This window comes from Parasteatoda tepidariorum, chromosome 8 (assembly GCF_043381705.1).
Source record: "Parasteatoda tepidariorum isolate YZ-2023 chromosome 8, CAS_Ptep_4.0, whole genome shotgun sequence".
NCBI lineage: Eukaryota > Metazoa > Arthropoda > Arachnida > Araneae > Theridiidae > Parasteatoda > Parasteatoda tepidariorum.
In genome coordinates, this window is record NC_092211.1 from 59,378,881 (window position 1) to 59,401,542 (window position 22,662).

Here is a 22,662-nt window from a genome sequence, read left to right on the forward strand (position 1 = left end):
GCACGTTTCTATGCATTTAATTATGATGAAATGGATAATAACAATTTTTCTTAAGGAACTAGGAGACTCTGAAATTAATATTGTATTTTATAGATTTTCAGACATCTCTAATCAATTTTTTAATTGAAATAAAAAAGTTCAAATGAATTATTTGAACTTGATTTGAAAAGTTCAAATTTGAACTTCACTTGAAAAGTTCAGTTGAAGTGTAATTGGAAAGTTCAAATGAATTATTTAATTGGTAAAAAGTTCTTAATGAATTATTGTGCATTTATTATTTGAAATCAAAGCATTATTTCAGTCGATATTCATTTAATAGATGTTAAACAAGATAAATTTGACATCAAAAATTTCAAAAAAATAGCAAACATTAAATTCTTTGGTTATTTTTAGAAAATTAAAAATGTTCTTAAAAATTTGCGAATATTTATTCTCAATTCTGAAAATGTTTTCACAATTGATAAAGAAAATTTATCAAGCACATGCGAAAATATAAAAATGCTTTAACTAGTTCAAAATTAATTAAATTGAGTGTGTAAATAATGTTTATCTATGAAAAAATAGCAGTATCGTCCAATTTAAGCCATTTGTCAATAAATAATGCGTAAATGATATCCTAAACCTATGTTAATATTCAACTTTATATCGCTATTTTTTTGAACCAATAGCTGAATTCCTTGCATTTAAATATTCGGGAATTTCTATTATTTTATGGGGCAGAAAAAATTTAACAAAAATTCATTTTTTAAATCCAATTTTTAATACTTTTATCACACCATACAAATTGTCCTCGTGGAATTGTGATATTTGGCGGTAAAAGGGCACAGTAAACAGGAACAATGGCTCCTGAAAAAGATAAAAACTAGTTCATTCAAAACTATTTTTAATTCTGATTTTTATAGCGCAATATAACGCTTTAAATTTGATGCATTTCAAATTATAATGTAATATTGTTCGTTAACTACTACACAAAACCTAAATTAGCTTCGAACTTCTATGTTAAAAAAACAAGAGACATAAAATAATTACATTTCATTCATTTCAAATTCTAATGAGCTAATAATGATCATACAGTAAATTTAAGTGGTAACATGTAATTTACATTATTCTTTTAACTTTTTAATTCAAAAGCATCAATCATGTTAACTTCAGTTTCCTTTGGTTTCTCAAATTTTTATTTAAATCTCATTTTATCTTAAAGCCTTCTAATAATTTGTCTTTATAAATTAACTAAACTGTAAAATTTTCATACATTTTAAAATAAATTTGGGAAACTGACATAAAACATTATCTCTCTTTTGAGATTGAAAGAATAATGGAAAAGCGTTATTTATGAACGCATAATGTTATTTATATCTGTCAAAACAGACATAAAACATTGCCCTTTTTTTGAGATTGAAAGAATAATGGAAAAGCGTTATTTATGAACCCATAATGTTATTTATATCTATCTAAACTGACATAAAACATTACCTCGTTTTTGAGATTGAAAGAACAATGGAAATGCGTTATTTATTAAAGCATAATGCTATCTATATCTGTCTAAGCTGACATAAAACATTGCCTCTTTTTTGAGATTGAAAGAATAATGGAAATGCATTATTTATTAAAGCATGATGCTATCTATAGCTATCTAAACTGACATAAAACATTACCTCGTTTTTGAAATTGAAAGAATAATGGAAATGCATTATTTATTAAAGCATAATGCTATCTATATCTGTCTAAGCTGACATAAAACATTACCTCTTTTTTTTTTTTAAACCTCTTTTATTAATGCATTCTACATCTGTTTTTAATTATTAAAAAGTCTGTTTGGGGTATCATTGTCAATAAATAATCAGCGTATCTGAGGAATTTATTCATTATTCCAAACTTCAATAGCAGTCATACAGAAATAAAATGCGGTTTACGCATAAAAAATTATTTGATTAAAAGAATAGTAATAAAAAACTAATTTTTCTGAAATTAATTAACTGTGCTCCTTGTGGTATTTGTTGATGGATACTTAAAGTAAGGAGCGCCTTTGGTAGGTGCCTAAAAAATCGATTCACACGTTTGAATTCTCTTAATTTTTTTGTGACGTCGTGTTAAAAACATTGTTTGTGAAAAAGTTTTTTTAAGAAAATCATACAAATAGTTATTTTCAGTATTAAGCAGCAAATATTGAAAAGTTCTTGAACAAAAATATTGTACGGACCGTAAATTAGTCCATACATCGTTTGTGTTTCAAGTTTCTGCTGTCGCCATCTAGTGTATGTTTTTATAACTAGAATGTAGCGAAAGAACGATTTAGTGTGAACTGCTGTGTTGAACGAAACAGAGATGCGAGAGCTCAGTTTCCTACCCGGTAGACCTGAAAATAGTGCTCACCACTCACCACGAGGAGAGTCAACAAAAAAAGCGGCTACTTAAATTAAATAAACAGTTGATCACTTTTTCCCATTTTTTTTCTTTGAAAATTGTTGAATGGTAAAAGTACATCAATGCAGAAATATTCTGGAAAGCAGAATTTTCATTAAAATGCCAATTATCTCCATTGAAAATTTTGATCTTTTAGAATCCATCAATTTTTGGATTTGATATTTGATGGAAAGATTCATATCGTAGGTGAGTTCTTTATCAATATTCAGATTTGTAATGCATATGTTACAGTCAATGACGTCAATCAAGAGAATGTCGACTTTTACCGGTGAATGTCAACAATCTCATAGTCGCTTTGGTGAATGTCCGAAATATTTGTTATATCCAATTTGATATTAATTTATTCGTTGAAATTATAAAATTTATTCGATATTTTAATATCTGCTAAGGNAAATGCTGAAAGAATTTTTCCAAAATATCAAAATGCGAAAAAGTTATTGGCAAATGAAGCTCCCATAGAAAAAGCATTAGCAGCTGGTATTGAGAGGGTAGGTATTGCGTCCTCTTAACTAGACCTAATATATAATTCGGACAATTACCAAAGTGACTATGTGATTGTCAACATTCACCGGTAGAAGTCAATTCAGTCACAGTAATATACACATTAAATGTGTTTTGCCTTCTCAACTTTTTATAAAAAAAATTCTTTAAAATCTTAATTTCTTACCCAAATTTTAATTTTTAACTAAATTTTATCACATTTTTAACTAAATTTTGTCACATTTTTAACTAAATGTTGTCACATTCTTAACTAACCTTTGGCGCAGTCTTAACTAAATTTTGCCACATTATTTTTTTACTTTTGTTATATTATTTTTTTCGGTGCATGAAATTTTTCTATTGTAGATTATTTTAAATACGATATGTATTTGCAAAAAGTGGCTATTGAATTAAAAAGGACCTATCGATTCCGGCCACCGAATCATAAAGAAAAAGTGGCTACTAAGTTCTTAGAATCTACCGACCACTGGCTACTAAATGAAATTTTAAATTTTCAGGTCAATTACTAGGTATTGAGAACTACTAGGTATTGAGAAAAATTTAATGATGCTTTTTAATTCCATGTGATTACTGAAATAAAATATGAGCTACGAATAAAAAAATCCAGTATGAGCTCAGAAAAAATCAGTTCAACGTTAATAAATTTTTTAAAGCTCAGGGACTATGAACTAAATACAGGTTATGTTGAACTTATAATGTAAAAAAAAAAATTCAAAAAAAAAAAAATTTATTATTATTTTTTTTAATGATATTCAAGCAGCACTTTATTTTACTTTTTCGCTTTTGTGTTAATTGTCCTACGATGTTCATATGCCCAGTATTTTACTTAATAATTCGAGTTATTATTATTATTAATGGAAAAAAAATTATTTTTACCTTGATCTGGTGTTAAGGGACCGTCATTCTTTACCAGATCCGTTCTGGTACGACCGGGGTGAACCTGAAAATAAATAATATTATTAATTTGAATTATAATAAGTAGATTGGTTTGAGTTTCATTAGGTTACCATGCTGTAATTTATAAATTTAATTGTTTTTACTATTGTTCCCAATTATTATAGTCTTATAGAATAGGCGTTTCAAGGTTATACGTTACATTGGTATTTACAAATCTCCCTTTTTCCCCACGCTAGTGCGTCATTACAATAATATTATAACAATATACAGTTATGTGTTACAGGTATAAATACTCCTTAACTGCCGTGTGAATAAAAATAGTTGCGTTGTTGCTTGCCACATCGCTACCAAGGCGACGAAGGTAGAAAATGTGACCTTGAGACGCCAATTTTAATAATAAGAAACAATTAATTAGCCCAATGTATAACAATGTAGTTATTATACCCAAGTATAGTTTTTTTTCTTGCTCTTGCTGAGAATAATAAAATACAGGGTGTTCTGAAATGAGTCCCTTAATATTTTTTTTTTCGATTAAGAAAGTATAAAAATTAGGGGTCAAAAATAAATACATACTCAAGCGGTAACAAAAATGTTACCGTAACCTGTCAAAGCAAAAGTGAGGAAAATTATCAAAACAGGTACAATCGCATGGTAGGACTAGAACGCGTTTCTAACGATCAATTTCGAGCTCTTTTCTGCTTTCTCCAGCAATTACACAGGTTTTGATGCTTTTAGTCTCGCCTTCCCCAGGAGTGATCTCTCGATCATGCTTTTGTTTATTCTTCGCTTAATCTTTAGTTTGGGATCCCTAATGTAAAAGAGTGTTCGACAAGGATTCCAGAAATATACATTAAGGGCGCTGATTATGGAATATCTTGTACATTAATCAATTATGGAGTTAGAAAAACTTACTGCGTTCACGATGATGTCCTGTTCTGGATGTTCCATGAAGCGTCGATGCTGAATAAAAGTCAGAGCGGTAATTGCTATCTTCGATATTTGATAAGAAATGCTTCCCCAGCCGTTTTCTTCATACACTCCATTCTTAACGTCTCTAACATAAAACATTTATACCGATTAATGATTTCGAACAAAAAAAATGCTGTACTGATCATATTAGTAGGTAAGGCATAAGGAAACTTCCTTTATTTTAACGTTAATGCAAGAAAAAATGTTGACACACAGAATAAAATAATTATAACGGACTTAGTTTTGATATTCAAAATCGAGCAGTTTTAATGAGTATGAGTTTGCCACGGAGAACACTCCGCATTTGTTAGAACAGTTCAAACCGTTGCCGTACTTGAAGAGTTGAAAAAGTTCAATTTCATTTTAAACAGAAGAGTGGAGATGTCTCCTCCTTCTCTTTCTTTTGTAAATAAACGATTTACTGCAAAATAAAATATTTTATGAGCAAACACCTTTTTTTTTTCGTAGTGTGAAATATTTCCTCGTGCTGAGCTGAATGTTTTTATTATTGTCACATATCTTGCAGATAACACCGGATTTCCATGCAGGCAATATCTAGCACTTATCTAGCGGCATTCCGAGAAACCTGTAAAGTACCTACCCGAAAACAATAGTAAGAATTAGTTTGATGTAAAAATGTTACCTGTACAAAAAATGTAGTTTATCATAGAGGTCTTAGCCTCTACGTATAATTTATTTCTTTTATTTTAGAACCGTCGTTTAACACCTAACCCTATTCTGAGTTTACGACTATCAACGTTCAACTCCGCATTTTGAATCCAACCCAGAAGACAAGGAAAATACCGGATCAAGCATTGAGACAAATAAGCCATCGTAGAAGACGTTTCTAACAGGGCAAACGAGCATTTGCGTTACATGCAGAGGAAAGCGAGGAAAACTCCCCACGGTTAACTCGGCGGCAAGGGGATTCTAGCCCATGATCCATCTACTACTGAGGGTATAATACGTCAGCACTGTATCAGGTTTAACCCGAGAGCTGAATTTGTATCAACCAGTCGCCGTCGGGATTCGAATCTGGGTCACATTTTTGGGAGGCGAACGCTCTATCGCTAGAGTCACCATTGCTCTGTTGATCCGTTCATACCGTTCTGGGGATCCGTTCAGTCACCATTGATCCGTTCATACGTTTGAACCACATTTTATTAAAAACGTTTCGTGTCTTACCTGAATAAAATTTGATTTAAAAATTGGTAAATATTTTTGGCCTATGCCCCTAAACTAGTCTAATTCATCAACTCACTTAATATATTCTTCCATCAAGACGTAAATATCTTCCTCTGTGTCCGCAGCTAAGAACTTAGCTCGAAGTACATCATTGGATATATTTGACAGTTGACCTGTTGAACTGCTCAGGTTTACTATCCTAAAAATACAAAGTTCAAAATGCGTGTTAAGTTCAATATTCATCTTTTACCAGGGGAAAAAAAATCTGAAATTGTATAGATTTTCTTAAAATTTAAGTTTAATGTGTTGCCTTAAAGGCGTTCAAAATGAAAAAGGTTTTTGAGGGATTAAAAACTTTTTTTTAATCTCTCAACAGATTTTTAATATTTAACAGTTTTTTTTTCTATTTTTACCGAGTTATAAGATTATGAATCGGTAAAGGTCCTTACATAAGTATGTAGTTATCGCTGACCTTTGCTTTTTCTCGTAATAGAATTTTTCAATATTCTCACAACTTCAAAAAGTTCCTCACGTACCTTACGTACTTTCTTTACGCTTCTTTTCTTACGTACCTTCCTTAAGTTCCTTATGTACTTTTAATTGTTATTGAAAATGTTTCGGTACTCTTCGATAGGTCTTGTTTAATTCTAAATGCATTTGATTTACTCAATATTTTAAAATAACTTTTTAATAATTGAACAAACATAAAAGCAGTGTGTTTTTTTGAAAAAAATGTTTGGTGACAAAATAAAAATTTGATGCTTAGTTACGTTGCATTGTTATACGGTTGCCATAATCACTTAAATTTATTTAAAAACCGATAAACAACGTATTTAAGTAAAAATTCAAACTCGTTTGCTAGGAACTTTTTAATTACCAACAAATAAAAACCATACTTTTAGTTATAACTTTAATACTAATTATTATTTTTTTCTAAAACTTTGTAGGCTGACTTTTACTAATGCTAACAGTATTTTGCTAAATATTGAAAATGATCAAATAAATTTTTTTTTTGTTTCGAAAGAACGATTTGACGCACTGAAGGTTTTGCTCAAAGAAATGAAACTTAAAATTTTTTTTCGCTTTGAGATTTTTATATATCCTTCTGATAGTCTTGACTAATTTCGATTCTCTTAAAACACAATAAGTAACTTTGTGACACTTAAAAAAGATTAGTCAAATAGTTTTCAAAAAATAATTTTAATTAATTTATTTTTTTAACAAAAAATCCAATAGTTTCAAATCATCGTATCGTATACGAGATCTACAGTATTACTGAATTAAATCATTATGCAACCTACTCAATATTTACATGGGAGCAAAATGGCCAGAGAGCGAAATCTTAGAGAAAAATGAAATATTTTGAAGTACAGTCGGACCTCTATTTAACGAACTCTCTAAAACACGATAAAAAAAAGTTCGTTATATGGAGAATTCATTAAATAGAAAACCACCATTTGAAATACTTAAACAACACAAAACAGGTTTTTAAATCCATAAACACTAGACATAATTAAAATAGCAATCGATACACCTTTATTTTGTAAATTATTATTTACGATCGAATTGTTTCAAATGATTTTAAAATTTTATCATATGAAGGTTTCGTGATTTCTACATCATTTCTGTCTTCGTCTTCCTCACAATTTACTGCTGCATTGTTCTTATTTTTCACACTGTCCAAAATATCCGATTCAGTTAATGTTCCAAATTCTCCGCGCTGATTAAGAATCCAGCTTTAGCCAAACTGTTAGGAATAGTACGATCTGTAGCATCATAGTTCCATGCTTTAGAAATTTCTGTCATGTTTTCTCGTAAATTGATTTTTGGCGTGGATTCCTGCATGAAATGCCAACGAAAAGGAAAAAGGATTTTACAGCTTTCTCTGAAAGTTAAGTGGCTGCGAAAATCAATTCAAGGTCATTTCCCCCATAACAAGTTTGAAATGTTCCGAATTATTTCGGGAAATAGGGGAAGTGGATCTTAAAGAAAAGTTCGTTAAATAGAAAATTCACTTCGCTATTCGAAAGTTATTCTACGAAGAAATTTCCAAAATGTTCTTGGTTCACCAAAAAAAATCACCTGGTAAAAATCACCAAATAGAGTAGGGGGAGATTTCCGTATCGTGATCTGTGGTAGAATAATCGCCAAATCTTAACAACTTCCAAGCAACGACCCGCAAAAAACTTTAAAAAAAAAAAAAAAAAAAGTCACAGAAAGAGGCCAACTCGAAAGGTATAACTCGTAGTCACCCAGGGCAAACATCTACATGTTTTTTTTTTTTTTAAATTTGCAAATTTAAAATCTATTTGGCATCTTGGCGACTGTAGTTGGCGTGATACAGATCAAGATACGCAAATATCCCCTAGAGAAGTTTGTTAAATAGAAGTCCAAATATACTTTCATTACGTTTTTTAACGACCGTTAAAAAATTATTGTAAAACGTTTACCTTGCATGTTGTCTTAGCAGAGGAAACATCTCTTTGCAAACATTTATAGTCCCGAAAACATTTACATTGATTGTTTTTGTTGCTTGCTCGAGCATGGGTGTTGAATCCCCTGGCTGAAAATCATAGAACTAAATGAATTTCAAGAGAATTATTTCAGATTCATTGAAGAAAATAATAAAATATAATGAAGAGAGTCATGTGATATAGTGTTTTCTTCTTCTTTTTAATTGTTTAATGATAAAAGTTCATCAAATTTTATGTCAGCACTGTGATCTGAGTGAGCCGAGTGTGGAATTCGAATTGACCTGCCATTTCTGGGATTCGAATCCTTTCGCTTCATTGGAAGGCGAGCACTCTATCGCCTGAGCAACCACGGCTCCGAATGAATCTATTTTTATTTTATCCATCGTTGAACAGCTGCCCCATTTTGGGGTTTACGACTACTTATGTTCAACTCCGTAGCCTTGTAATTTTGAACCAATCCAGAAGACAAGGAAACTCCTGGATCAGTACCCCCAGAGGCATTGATTTGTTATTGGAACATAGAGGACTTCACGACTCGACAGATTTAACGTGCATCAACTACCCTTTACTACACGAGGAGTCTTCGGCCGGCTGGGATCGAACCCGCGAACTCTTGGACATGGGCCCAGTGCCCTACCAACCAGGCTATCCCGGCCTTCGAATGAATATATTTTATTTTATTTTATTATAACCGTCGTTGAGCAGCCGACCCAATTTTTTGTGTGTACGACTACTAATGTTCAACTACGTAGACTTATAATTTTAAACCCAACGCAGAAGACAAGGGAACTCCTGGATCGAGTATTGGGAGAAATTTGCCTTCGTGGAGGACNTAGCGTTGACGGCAAGGGGACTCTAACCCATGATCCGTCTACCACTGAGGATATTTCGCGTCAGCACTGTGGTCTGTGCAAGCCTGATATATCGACTGGGATTCAAACCCGGTTCGCCTCATTGAAAGGCGAACGCTCTATCCCCTGAGCCATCGCGGCTCCTCGAATGAATATATTGAAGATAACAAATATCATAGTTGTATTATAATGTCCACTTACCAAGTAACCTATTGCAGCATTGTTTACCAAAATATCCAAACCGCCATATTCATGTTTCAGAAAAGAGGCCAATCTTTTGATACTTTTTGCACAAGTTATATCAAGCAAGTGAAACTTAGGATACAAGTTATCAGCTTCAAGAGTTTTCACCGCTGTCCATCCGCGAGATTCATCTCTTGCTGAAATGATTGCAGCATTTCTTGAATCATGAACTTAAGAGGACGCCATAAAACGGGAGATTCTTTTCGACACAAATTCTCTTTCATCTTCATTACTAACTTAATATTTAAGAAGGGGAAAAGTGAGTCCAGGCAAACCTAGACTAAGCCATGAAGTTTCATTTGCTGAAATTTTTTTCTTCAAAATACAAACAAATTATTAATTATTGGAAGAGAACTTCGTCATTGCATATTCTAAGTTATCTTATTTTCATTTTGATATTATAAAAATTTCTTTACAGTATTCGAGACTTCATGGCTTACTCTGGGTTTGTGTGAACTCACTTTTTCTATACTAAATTTTAAATTAGATACGAAGGTGAAAGAGAATTAGGGACGAAAAGTTTCTCCCGTGTTATGGCGTCTTCTTCGATGAAGAGGTAGAGGAGCTATCAATACCACAGTTGGGAGTGGAGAAGGGGTAACAAAAATATGGCATCACATATTTTAGTTGAAATTAAAACATTTAAAATCAGCATTTAAAATGTTTCTAGAATAATTTTTTCATCTTTCATACTCTTTAATGAAGATAATTTTACATAATATATTCTCTCACTAATTTTCTTTTTTAAATCGATGCTATACATAAAATATACTATAGGAAGGAGGACATAAATTTTTAATATTCTAACAATGTATCTACTTCAGCTAAACTAATTACTGCAAGAATCACAATTTGAAAAAAAATTGGAGATGATTGGTTTTTTTCTGGACACATCGATTCATTTAAAGTCACCCCCTCAAACCATTAAGATTGAGCCCCGGTGCGTGAAAATCCGATCATAAGATCAAAAGTTATCAAGAGGTGTTTCATTTATTTTCTACGCCCTACGCATAACATCACCAAATTTACACAAAAAAAAAGTTTTCAAAATATTGTTTAAAACTTCAAAAAATGGTGCTGTTTCCCATCCACGTAAAAGAAATTTGAAACAAGAAAATAAATAAATAGCAAGTAATTTTGTTGTTGTGGTTACTAGCGTCTCTTGCCAATATCTGCAATCCTGCTATGGGAATACAAACGAATTTTTAAGGCAGAGGGTGCGCTTCTTGTTTTTCAGTGGCGCCATCTATTGCCAAGAATATGACTTCAGCCACAAATAAGCCAGAGCTCATTTTACAGGGAGGGTGTATTCATACTCCATTCATCCACAGATCGTAATTTTGACCTAAACCAGAGAACGATCATTCCAGAACTCAGTACCCCCCAGAGATATTGATTTGTTATGAAAAATTTGGATAACTTAGTGACCCTGACAGACTTCAACGTGCACCAGTCACTATTTTGTACACAGGGTGTCTTCGACCGGCGGGGATCGAACTCACGAACACCCTACCAGCCAGCAAATCTCGGCATCAACAATTAATTTTAAAAATATTTATTTACTGAAAGATTCCAGCGTATTTTTAACATATAAACTTTTTAGCAAATACTTAAGGTTTTAACTTCACTTGTTCTACGTGTTTTGAATAGAAAGTCACACGAAACTAAGCAGACAGCATTGGATTATCAGATTAAAGCAGAAAAGCAGCTGATGCGATTTGATAAAATTTATTACCGTTGAGAAAGAAGAGAATAATTCGTTGAAATTCCAGAGGATTGTGCTTTTGGTATATGAATATGATTATGAAGGACTATAAGAGATGCTTCTTAAACAAAGTACTCAAATAATCAAAGTTAATGAATGGAAATTAAAAGTATCTTTACAGTAAACATTTCTATTGTGCTAACTGCTCAGCGGGGTAGAAAGGAAATTATATTTTAAAAGTGCGGATTTATTTTAGATATTATAAATATTTAAATAACGCGCGAAAGAAGTAAAAATTAAGTTGTGGTTTAAGTCTTTAGTCGTAAATAGCTTTCATTTTATGCTTGAAAATGTCACCGAAATAAATTTTTATAACTCAGATTTATTTTAGAAATGAAATTAAATATAATGCAAGAAAAAAATGGTATAAACTTTGGATTTTATAAGCATCGACATTGAATTAAAGTTTAATACGTTCAACACAGCACACAGGTGAAAACTAAATTTTTATAAAAATGAAATATTTCAAAAATAAAATAAGCAACATCACATTTGTAGCAAAAATTGCACAATAATTTAAACGCTTGATTCTATAATCACTAAAATTTAATTTATATTTAAACAGATAAGCAAAATTAAAATTCATGAAATCAGGTTGGTTTTGAGATTAAAAATGCGACTAATACGTAAAATGCAAAAATCACAGAATTGGTACAATTTCTGATTTTAAAATAATTAACATTGAACGCAATTTTAAATAAGTTCAATGCATAGAGTAGGTTAAAATTAAATTTAAGTAAAGCAGATTTATTTCAAAGATTAAATACGCAAATATCACATTTGGAGTATGGTATAATTTGAATCTTTGATCTTATAATCGTTACAATTTATCTTGCTTATAAACAGATAAGCAAAATTAAAATTTGAAGCAGATTTATTTTAGAGGTTTAAAATGCGATTGTTACGTAAAATGCAAAAATTACAGTATTGGTACAATTTCTGATTTTAAAAATATTGACATTAAATTTAATTTTAACTAAGCATATCATAGGTGGAAATTAGGTATTAATAAAGCAATTATTTCAAAGATTAAATACGCAAATATCTTATTTGGAGCAAAAATTACGGCAATAGTTTAAATCTTTGATTCTATAATAATCATTAGAATTTAACTTGTTTTCCTAAAACTTGATAAAGGAGATTTATTTTAAAGGTTGAAGATGGGACTATGATATTAAATTGCAAACATTGCAGTATTGGTACTATTTCGATTTTAATATCATTGACATTGAACTTAATTTTAATTTAGTTCAATGCATGACAAAGGGGAAAATTAAATTTTAATAATGTAGATTTATTACAAAGATTATAAATGTGCAAATATCACGTACGATGTAAAAACTCTAGTAGTGATTTATTTTTTATGATTTATGATCACCGGTATCGAACTTGCTTTTAAATAAATAAAACAATTAAAATTTAAAAAAAGCAAATTCATTTTGGAGATTATGTGGGGAGAACATGAATGATTAAAGAATGGGTAATGTACTGATATAGATATGATATTTGACATCATAATTTTTTGAATTTAATTTAAAAAAAAGTCATAATCATGTAGGCTTAATGGAATTTTAAGGCTTAATTCATAAGAACGTTGTGACAAAAAAAGAAGATGAAAAAAAGGTTTTAAGTATAAAAATTACCTGTTAATATGACATCCCCATCAAATTTCGAACAAAGCGCCTTTACAGTCGCAAATCCTATACCCTTGTTACTTCCAGTTACCTGGCGATAAAAATAAAAATCAATTATTTGAAAGAAGAAAAAAAAAAATTAGTTTGAAATAAAGCATTTGGATTATTACAAGTGCCGCCATCATAGGTAAATCAAGAGCCCCTGAATTAGATATACTATTTATATCCACTATAATTATTTAATAATATAATTACCCAATATAATTTTTAAATGTCTGACTCTTTTGAAATTCAGTTTCTCATGAACCATTCAATCGATTTTGCTCAAATTTTATATATTGCCATGTAGAATTATATTCTTTAAAATGATTCAAAACAATGTATATCTTATAATTCAAAATTTTTTTGACCATTATTAAGTAAAAGAACATAAAATAATAAATATTCAATAAAGGTTATTCTTCGCATGGAATTNATTGTGATTGATCATCCCCATGCCCATGAAAAGGGGGAAGCAGAGACATTCGGTGAAACACCCCTGACACGTATAATTCACCAATATAATTTTTAAATATCTGACTTATTTAAAATTCAATTTCTCAAAAAATATTCAACCGATTTTGCTCAAATTTTATATATTGCCATGTAGAATTATATTCTTTAAAATGATACAAAACGATGTATATCTTATAATTCAAAATTTTTTCTACTATTATTAAATAAAAGAACATAAAATAATAAATATTCAATAAAGGTTATTCTTCGCATGGAATTATTTTTGGACAAACGAATTTTATTATTGCTTTAAAAAAAATTTGCTTAAAAAGTTTTCGAGACATAGTGAAATACGCAAAAAGTAAAATTAATCAAAACTTTGGACCGCCCTTTGACCAAACTATTGGTACCATATTTCCCGAATTGCAGTTACTCCTATATCTTGGGGTTCAGAAATTCGAATCCGTTGAAAAAAAGATATGATTATTCAGAGAAAGTACGCTTTTGAGTCTGATTTCCTAACTTAAAATATCGTCTGCACTTAATAATTAGTACATTTCAGGTCACCTTCTCGAGTCATTAAGATTGAGTCCTAGAACCTGAAAATCAGATCATTAGGATCAAGAGTTATTCAGGGTGGTACAGATTAAAATGTTATTGATGTTTAGTTAATTTTGGTAATAATTACTAATTGAAATTAAAAAAAGCCACATTAAAAAAATATTAAATCATAATACTTCAATGCAATAAATATATAAATAATACAATAAATGTTACTAATCCGTTTCAGAGGAGCGTAAAAATTCGCCAAACTATTATTGTCGCCAATCACGATTAATTAATTATGGGAATAAGTACTAACTGAAATAAAAAACATGGCTGTATACCCTAAGCTGTAAAGTAAAATGTATAGAAAAATGGAACTAATTCGTTTAGGAAAAATGTACAAAATTTGGCATATTATTATAGACGCCAATAATGCTTAATTACTTTTGGTAATTGGCCCTATGGTAATTAGTGCAATTTTAATAGGTATTAATTGTTTAAATATAGGTACAGCGTATTAAGTTAGTATATTTCATACCTATTAAAAGTGCATCAATACTTAATTAAAAAATATTGTCATTAAATACTTCTTTTTTCTGTAATTTATCAGTTTTTATTTATAATTGATTTATATTATCAGTTTTTATTTTTAACCAGCAACGTTTCACTAAAACAAGGATAAAACAAAATCCAGAAATTTTTTTTCTTGCTTCAGAATAATTGAACATTTACAATTCATTTAAAAAAACACAATGTGTTTATTTACCATTTGTAGAAATATAAAATACGTTACTTTAAAGGCGAAAAAAGAAAACAATTGCTACTTACAACAGCGACTTTTTTCGGCATATTGTCCTGAAAGCGTATCAGCGAAATAATGATAGAAAGTTTGCTTCATAAAAACATTCGACTGCTAAACGTTTATAAACGTCTCATTGATCCAATATTCATGAAATCCTACAGAATCGAATCTGTATGATTTATGATAATTACTTATCATTCAGACAACATTCAAATTTTTGATTTATACCCGGATATGAAAAGAAATATAAAGATCAATACGTTTAATAATAAGCAGGGTCATCTCACTTAACTAGTATGATCTTTTGTGTACATTCATTGTACGATTAATATTATGATGAACGTTATCTTTTTATTGCAGTTTTGATGTAATGAATTATTAAAATCTGTCTGCACTATTGTTTTAACTGAGTCGGGTATTTCTAGTCATTTATTGTGAGAAAACTGATTAAAAGCTGATTTTGAAATCTTATTTATACAGACGCCTCTTTCTGCTGCTCATCGCAATTGGGGCAGTTTAAACCCTATACTATGTGTGATTAACGTTATTATGCTATCAGATATAACTAGAGTTGCAATGCGTGGAAAAAATCTGAATATCATTCCCGAGAATAAACAAGTTCTTTTTTTTTGGGGGGGGGGGGGGGGAATCTNTTTTTTTGGGGGGGGGGGAGAGGAAATTTAGAGAATCGCTGGTTTTTTATTTCCAAAAGTTTAAATTAGAATTTAAAATCAACGAATTTTTTATTTTATTTTTTATTTTATTTTTTGCGAAAGTAGAAGTCTTTTGCAAAAAGCAATAATATTAATGGGTTTAATTTATTTTTTGTTAGACTTGTTAACTTTTTGCTTAACACTATGACGAAAATGGGGTACGCTAGATTATCGAATTCTGATTACACTAAAATATAAAACCCAAATATATCTTTTTTTAAAATTCATATTCAAAAATGTATAAATATGTATAAAAATTTCAATGATGAATAACTGTTTATTTTAGATCTAAATGACTACAAATTGATAAAATTATTGCTTGGAAGTATGCCGTGTTAAGAAGATTTTACGTTTAATGCAGAATTCAATAACACATGTGTTAAACAGTATTTAAACACTATATGTATTAAAATACGTATATATATGTACTATATGTATTACATACGTGTATATGTATTAAAATACTGTATGTAATATTCTTTACTTATTTGACATAAATTAATGAAAAATAACTAAAAATATGCCATAAAAATTCTTCATAAAGGTTTAATCTTTGATTATATAGAAAGAAAAATAACAATAATTTAACTGAAGTATTAGGAAAAAAAGAAATACATTGAAAACCATGCCAATTGTATTGAATTATATCTAGCTGAAGTAGATCAAATACAAATGATACCTATCATCTTTTTTATGGTACAGGTGTTATATAGCATATATTCTTTTATATTGAAACTAAGCTAGTTTTGTTAAACATCAAATTCTAGAGTTTGTTACTGTCTTTCAAAAACTGTTGGTTTTTTGCTTCATTAAATAATTCATTTTTCTACATCTTTATACTTTTTGGATAATGAAGACTTTTTCCATTACCTTAAGAATATTTTATTTTACAACCGATGTTATTCTGAGTTTCCGATTACTAATGTTCAATTCAGTAGCCTCGTAATTTTGAACTCGATCCAGAAGACAAGGGGACTCCTGATCAAGTACTGGGGGGAATTAGATTTTTGATGCAACTCACCCGCATTATCACTCTAGTGCTCTAAGCTCTTTATACGTATAAGTTATTTTATTTTATAATCAGTGCTGAACAGTCGACCTAATTCTGAGTTTACGACTATTAATGTTCAACTCCGTATTTTGAATCCAACCCAGAAGACAAGGAAAATACTGGATCAAGTATTGAGACAAACTAGCCTTCGTTGAGGACTTTTTGATTGGATCAACACACATTTGCGTTACATGAAGAAGAGAATCTCTCTCGGTTAGCCTGACGGCAAGGGGGCTCGAACCCATGATCCGTCTACCACCGTCACATATCTTATAAAATATGGGGTTTTGTTTCTATGCAATTAAATGTATGGCAATTCTTTGCTGGCAGACTAACAGTACTCGTTCGTTTCGCATATTATTTTAAGTAATTATACTTAAAGTGTCTAAATCCAAAATTTGCACAAAATTCTTAGCATAATCCTTGAGGAATGGATTTTTATTTCACTGTTTTAGGAACAAAACTTATAGATCATTTTTCAGCCAGAAGCCGATACGTTAAAAATTTGGTCAGGCCTTCGAAATTCATTCAAAGATGACAATAGTTCTCTAAAAAAATGTTACTCGAATTTATACTTTATCTTCGCAATGATTGAAAACAGTAAAAAACTTACCACAGCTACTTTCTTAGACATGACATTGCTACAAATTAAATCAAGTTCTCCGCCTCCCTGATTACTTTTATTAACATTCTTTTATGGATGACAATTCGTTTCTTTCGATATTTGCACAGGTTTCATGAAAATCAATCATGCATAATTATGTTTAATATCGAGAAGAAAAGAAAGAGCGAAGCTTCATCAATATGAATCATTCTACCAAATTCCAGAGAAGTTAATGCATTTTCTTTTTACTTTTTAAAATATTTTAAACCATGAACCACTTTCTTATTTTAAAAAAGTCAATTCTCATTTTGAAAAATTGAGTATCATAAAACCAAATATGTATTGAGATACCTTAATAAAATTTCTTTAATTAACGGTGTGAAGCATTTTTCTCTGCGAATTAAAGTTCAGGAAGCAAAATAAGAAAGAAAATTCCTCGAGTACTTTTGTTTAAATTAATTGTTTTACCATGATTCTGAAACGAAAATCGTCAAGAACATGCCAAATCAGCGATGTTCAGTGTGTAAAATAACAAACGGACCACCCAGAATAACTTTTGATCTAATGTTCGAATCTTCGCGTCCTAGGACTAAATTTAATGATTCGAGGGGTGACATGAAATATGGTAATTAATTACTACAGATAATATTTTAAGTCGCGAAATCAGACAGAAAAACGTACTTTCTCTGATTAAGCATGCAATTTTCTTAATGGATTCAGATTTCTGACCCCCAAAATATATGGTCCCCATAGTTTGATCAGAAGAGAGGTCCAAAATTTGGAATATTAATTTTATTTTTTGCATATTTCGCCATATCTTGAGACCTTTTTAAGTGAATTATAAAATGTATTTATCCAAAATATAACTTTTGGTAAATATTTATTATTTTATTTAACAATGCTCGAAAAAATTTTAAATTGTAAGGTATAAAAATTTTTACACCATTTTAAAGGATGCAGTTTTGCATGGCAAAATTCAAAGTTTTAGCGAAATCGGTGGAATAGTTTCTGAAAAATTGAATTTTAAGTATGTGACTTTTTTGAAATGCAATTTTTCAGGAACATTGGAGCAAAATTTGATGAAAATCGGTCGAAATGTTGCTGAAAAATTAAAAACGACTTTCTAAATATGATTCTAAAATTACTTATGTAATATGGGCACACATGTAATATTATCCATATTTAATTAAAATTAAATTGTAAACTGGTATCTATTATTTAATTGTTTTAGGATATAAAGAATCTGTACACAAACTCATTGTAATAGTTCATTTATTAAAAAAATAAAAATAATTAAGTACAAATGCATAATTATAATTTCATTTGGCTTGAAGAATTTATAATTCTAAAAATGCAACGAGAATTTCTGAACATCGACTTGCAGCTTTATCCAGTTATTCAGATTTTCCATCTTATACTTTCATCTGAAACGAAATACTGAATGAAATACTAGTTTACATCAGTAACAAATAAAAAGAAAATACAATTATTAAATATCATTTACCATTATAACATTATTCTGCTATTAACATTAACCTTAGATAACTAAACTTAAATCTTTTTAGCTATTTTTTCGACAAACAGATCATTTGACGATTACTTTTTATATTTCCTTAATTCATGTCAAATAATCATTTTATATTATAAGATTATTCTACTATTAACATTAACCTTAGATAACTAAATCATTTGACTGACAGACCATTTAACGATTAGTATTTTATATTTCCTTTATTTCTGCCAAACAAATTAGCAATAGTTTAAAGGACATTCCTTAAATTTTACTATTAATATATATATCAGTAACGTTTCAAATCTTCTAAAATGTTAAAACGTTACAATAACATCTAAACTAGTCTATGTTATGTATAGGTATAGACTATGTTTATGTATAGGTTACACACACAATTCAATTATTTAGATAATGCGTCAAAGCAGAACTAATGTGCAACAATGCTGTTCTACAATAGTTATGCTTTGACACATTATAAATTTAGATAATTCAAATTAGCAAGACACGTACAATATGCAATAATGCATATTTGAGCATGCCTTGCTGCTTTTTAGAATAAGGACTTTCCCTAAAAAGAGTATTCTGTACCACATCAGAATAAAGTAAAAGTATAAATTATAGTATAAATTATCCGTTCCCATCCAAAATATGCAAAACAGTTGGCTTTTATTTCCAAAATCAATTTAATGCAAATCAATATTTATCTTTATTAGAAGTAAATTTCACTTTCTTTTTATTTCATTATATCCATGTTTTTTTTTTTTGTTAATACATTCAATAATTATTATATTTCTTAAAACAAAAATTTTCCTTTTTCCAATTTAATTTTCATAAGCACTTCATACAATATTATAATATTAAGTATTTCAATACCCTAAAAAACACACAGAAAATATTAAAAGGATATACACAACCCACAATAAAATAAAAAAATTTTTAAACTATTTTATAATAAGTATCATAGTGATCACCACCAAAGCAAGGCTGCCAACTACTACGCCTTTAGGAAAATATTTTATGGAAAGTAGAAAAGTGAACGATAAAGCTTACCGAATTTTTGGTAGTTTTGCCAACATTTTAGACGCCTCACCACCAGAGAGTCGGATCAATGTGACTTTTTATATAAGCTTCCAAATCATTTAAAAGTAGCGGTAGAAAAAGTAACTTTAAATCAAATATATAAAAGATAGAAGAGGTACATTAAAGTATAAACTTAGTTACCACTAGAAATTTTTTTTTCAAGAAGTGTAGAAAGTTGGCGGGACTACCAATGTTGTTAACCACCATGCAATTCAGCCATGGTTTCCATGACCAGTGGCATTCTAAATTGGGTGACTCATGACAAGAGGGGTAGCTAGGCTTTACAGTGCCTGGGGATAAATTCAGGTTTTGCAGCCACTTGCATTATGATGTGAAACTTATAGGGGCCACTTTAAAATGATTATGTAACCGCACTTGGTATTGGATTGTGAAATTTTACAATAAGATTTTATTTTTTTTAAAACAGCAGAACTTGATAACTTAATTTTCCAGTCAGTTTAAAATTTAATGATTTAAGTTACTTGCGCAGTTTCGATTCCACTTAAATGCTTTTGATCACGCCAATTATGTTTTATTAAACAATAAGTGTTTACTCTAAAGGCATTTTTCATTCAATAAATTGCCAATTTGTTATAAATAATTAGAAAAAAAACTTATATTAAAGCAAACTATAATTATATAGTAAAAGACATCCTATTAAATTTAACAGTAAATTGGATAAAAATTTGTAAAAGTTATGGTGCCCTTAATTTACAAATGAAACTGGTGATAGTTAAAAAATGAAAAGTTTATTTTGGAATTTATTTTCAATTATTTTTCTTAAATTTTGAACCCCTCTAAGGCTGCACCCGCGGACAGATGTCCCCTCGTCACCCCACTAGCTAAGCTCAATGTGCTACATTACACATTCATACACTACAATACATTTAAGTTTGAGTTAGTTTATTCCATATATGGATCTCGTTTTGTTAATTTATTGAAAAGCTGATAGATAATGCTATTTTCAATCGAGTGAAGAATAGAAAGAAAAATTTAAAGTACTTTTCTGTTTTGATCGATTGACCTTATTTATAGGAATATAATTTATAACAAATTTCAATCCTAAATGTTATAAAAATAAAGCGAAAATCTTGTTTAAAATACATCGCTGTCCAAAACTATTTAAGTATATACAATGACAATATATATATGATTACTTATTGTTCATTTGCACAAAAATTAACAAAGGAAATTACCTTCATAAGATTTGAAGATAAATTGATACATAAAAAAATCTTAGAGTAACAACGTATTAAGCTCAGTCATTTTTTATAAATATTTAGAGCAGCTGAAACTTACATATTTACCCAGAATACTTTTTATTTTATTTACTTGTTTATTCATTTTATTTAGGAGCAACTTTGAGTCCAGTTATGATGCTTTGAAGAATAAGTTACATAAAACATAAACTGTTACATTTTAGTCATGGCATCTACAAAGTTCAACACAATGCAATAATTTGCAGTTAAAAGGCCTTTTTTTCACCCAATCAAACTCAGCTGTCATAGGGGTTGAGACAAAGGCAGAAATTCGAATTTTTTAAATAGCTTTTTGTTTCATTTTCACAGATAAATTGATGTTGAATATCTTCTCAACTAAACATAAAAAAAATGTAAAATACTAGACCATCACCAATCAGAATTCGAGAAATATAGTATGTGGTATTTTAGATTAATTTGTTTTGTTTTTCAGGCATATTTAAACCAATAAAATTCAGCGATTAACCTTTTTTCAAAACAAGTTTGTAAAGATAACTTAGCGCATATTTCAATTCTGAAACAATGTAGAGATTAAGCAGCAAATTAAAAATTAAGATTTATCTTACTTAGAAAACCATGGAGTAATTTTTTTGTCATTCCAGATAAATTCTCCTCGTGGAGATTCCACACCAGGTGGTAAAAGAGCACAATATACAGAAGCTTCAGCACCTATTAGTTCATAATACATAACAATTAATACATAGACAATTATAATCAATAAATAATACAATAACAATAACTGCATAAAATAAGACTGCATTATAAATAAGACTGCATTATAAATAAATTTTGCAACAAAAAATTTAAAAATTTTGTTAAAAAAATAATTAAGTATACAAAGAAAAAGAGAAAAGCAGGAAGAAAATTAAAAAAAAGGTAAACATACTTTAATTTATTAATATTTTCAATAAACTAAAGCAAAATTGCATAAACTACTCAAAGTAAAAAGAAGAAAAATATTAAGCTTTTTTCAGTTGTATTTTATTATTAAAACCAGTAAAAAAAATATTGGGAAAAAATTAAAAACAATGAGGGAAATCAATTTACCTTGATCGGGCGTTAAATGACCTTTGTGACTAGACATATCTGTATCAACATACCCAGGATGAACCTACAAAATTATTGAAAATTTACTAAGATTATCAAAAAATATATAAAGAATTATTAAAAACTTATGAGAAGTTAACCAAGAAGAAGAGATTCTGAAAATCAACACTTTCAAAAGTAAACGATACATAATCTGTGTGTTAATATAAATAACTTATATTAAATGATTGATATATTTTTGTTTTTAAATTTTCATACTTAATGTTAACAGTTGTATTTTACTATATAGTTTATTAAACATAATAAACTATACAGTTACTTTATTTGAAATACTGCCATTCAGATTATCAAAACTTCAGCTAGTCCAAAATAAAAAGTTTAAAATTTTTTTTTTTTAATAAAAAGATGCAAGAAATAAGTTGGAAATTTTTAAAATCATATTTATAATACATTTACAAATTATTATAAATATGACTTAGGAGTAAAATGATCTTTTTGGAAGTTTTCTGTTTTTGTAGTTATGTTTAAAAGTATTAAGTGGGCAAGACAAATGACAATCCATTATTATGGAAGAATACTATAGGTGTAGTTCATTTATGTCGCACTAGA

At 29.4% G+C, this 22,662-nt stretch overlaps 1 protein-coding gene across 1 annotated transcript in view; it reads right to left on the reverse strand.

Moving 5' to 3' along the window:
- Window positions 1–737: 737 nt before the first annotated feature.
- The window catches only part of LOC107443485 (uncharacterized), a gene marked incomplete in the record, with an annotated part of 25,720 nt that continues 3,795 nt past the window's right edge, over window positions 738–22,662 (reverse strand). Inside the window, 10 exon segments of the mRNA XM_043042968.2 lie at window positions 738–846; window positions 3,802–3,865; window positions 4,735–4,876; window positions 6,053–6,175; window positions 8,427–8,539; window positions 9,503–9,681; window positions 12,953–13,034; window positions 17,164–17,227; window positions 21,573–21,675; window positions 22,054–22,115. Coding sequence (XP_042898902.2) covers window positions 746–846; window positions 3,802–3,865; window positions 4,735–4,876; window positions 6,053–6,175; window positions 8,427–8,539; window positions 9,503–9,681; window positions 12,953–13,034; window positions 17,164–17,227; window positions 21,573–21,675; window positions 22,054–22,115 — 1,033 coding nt within the window.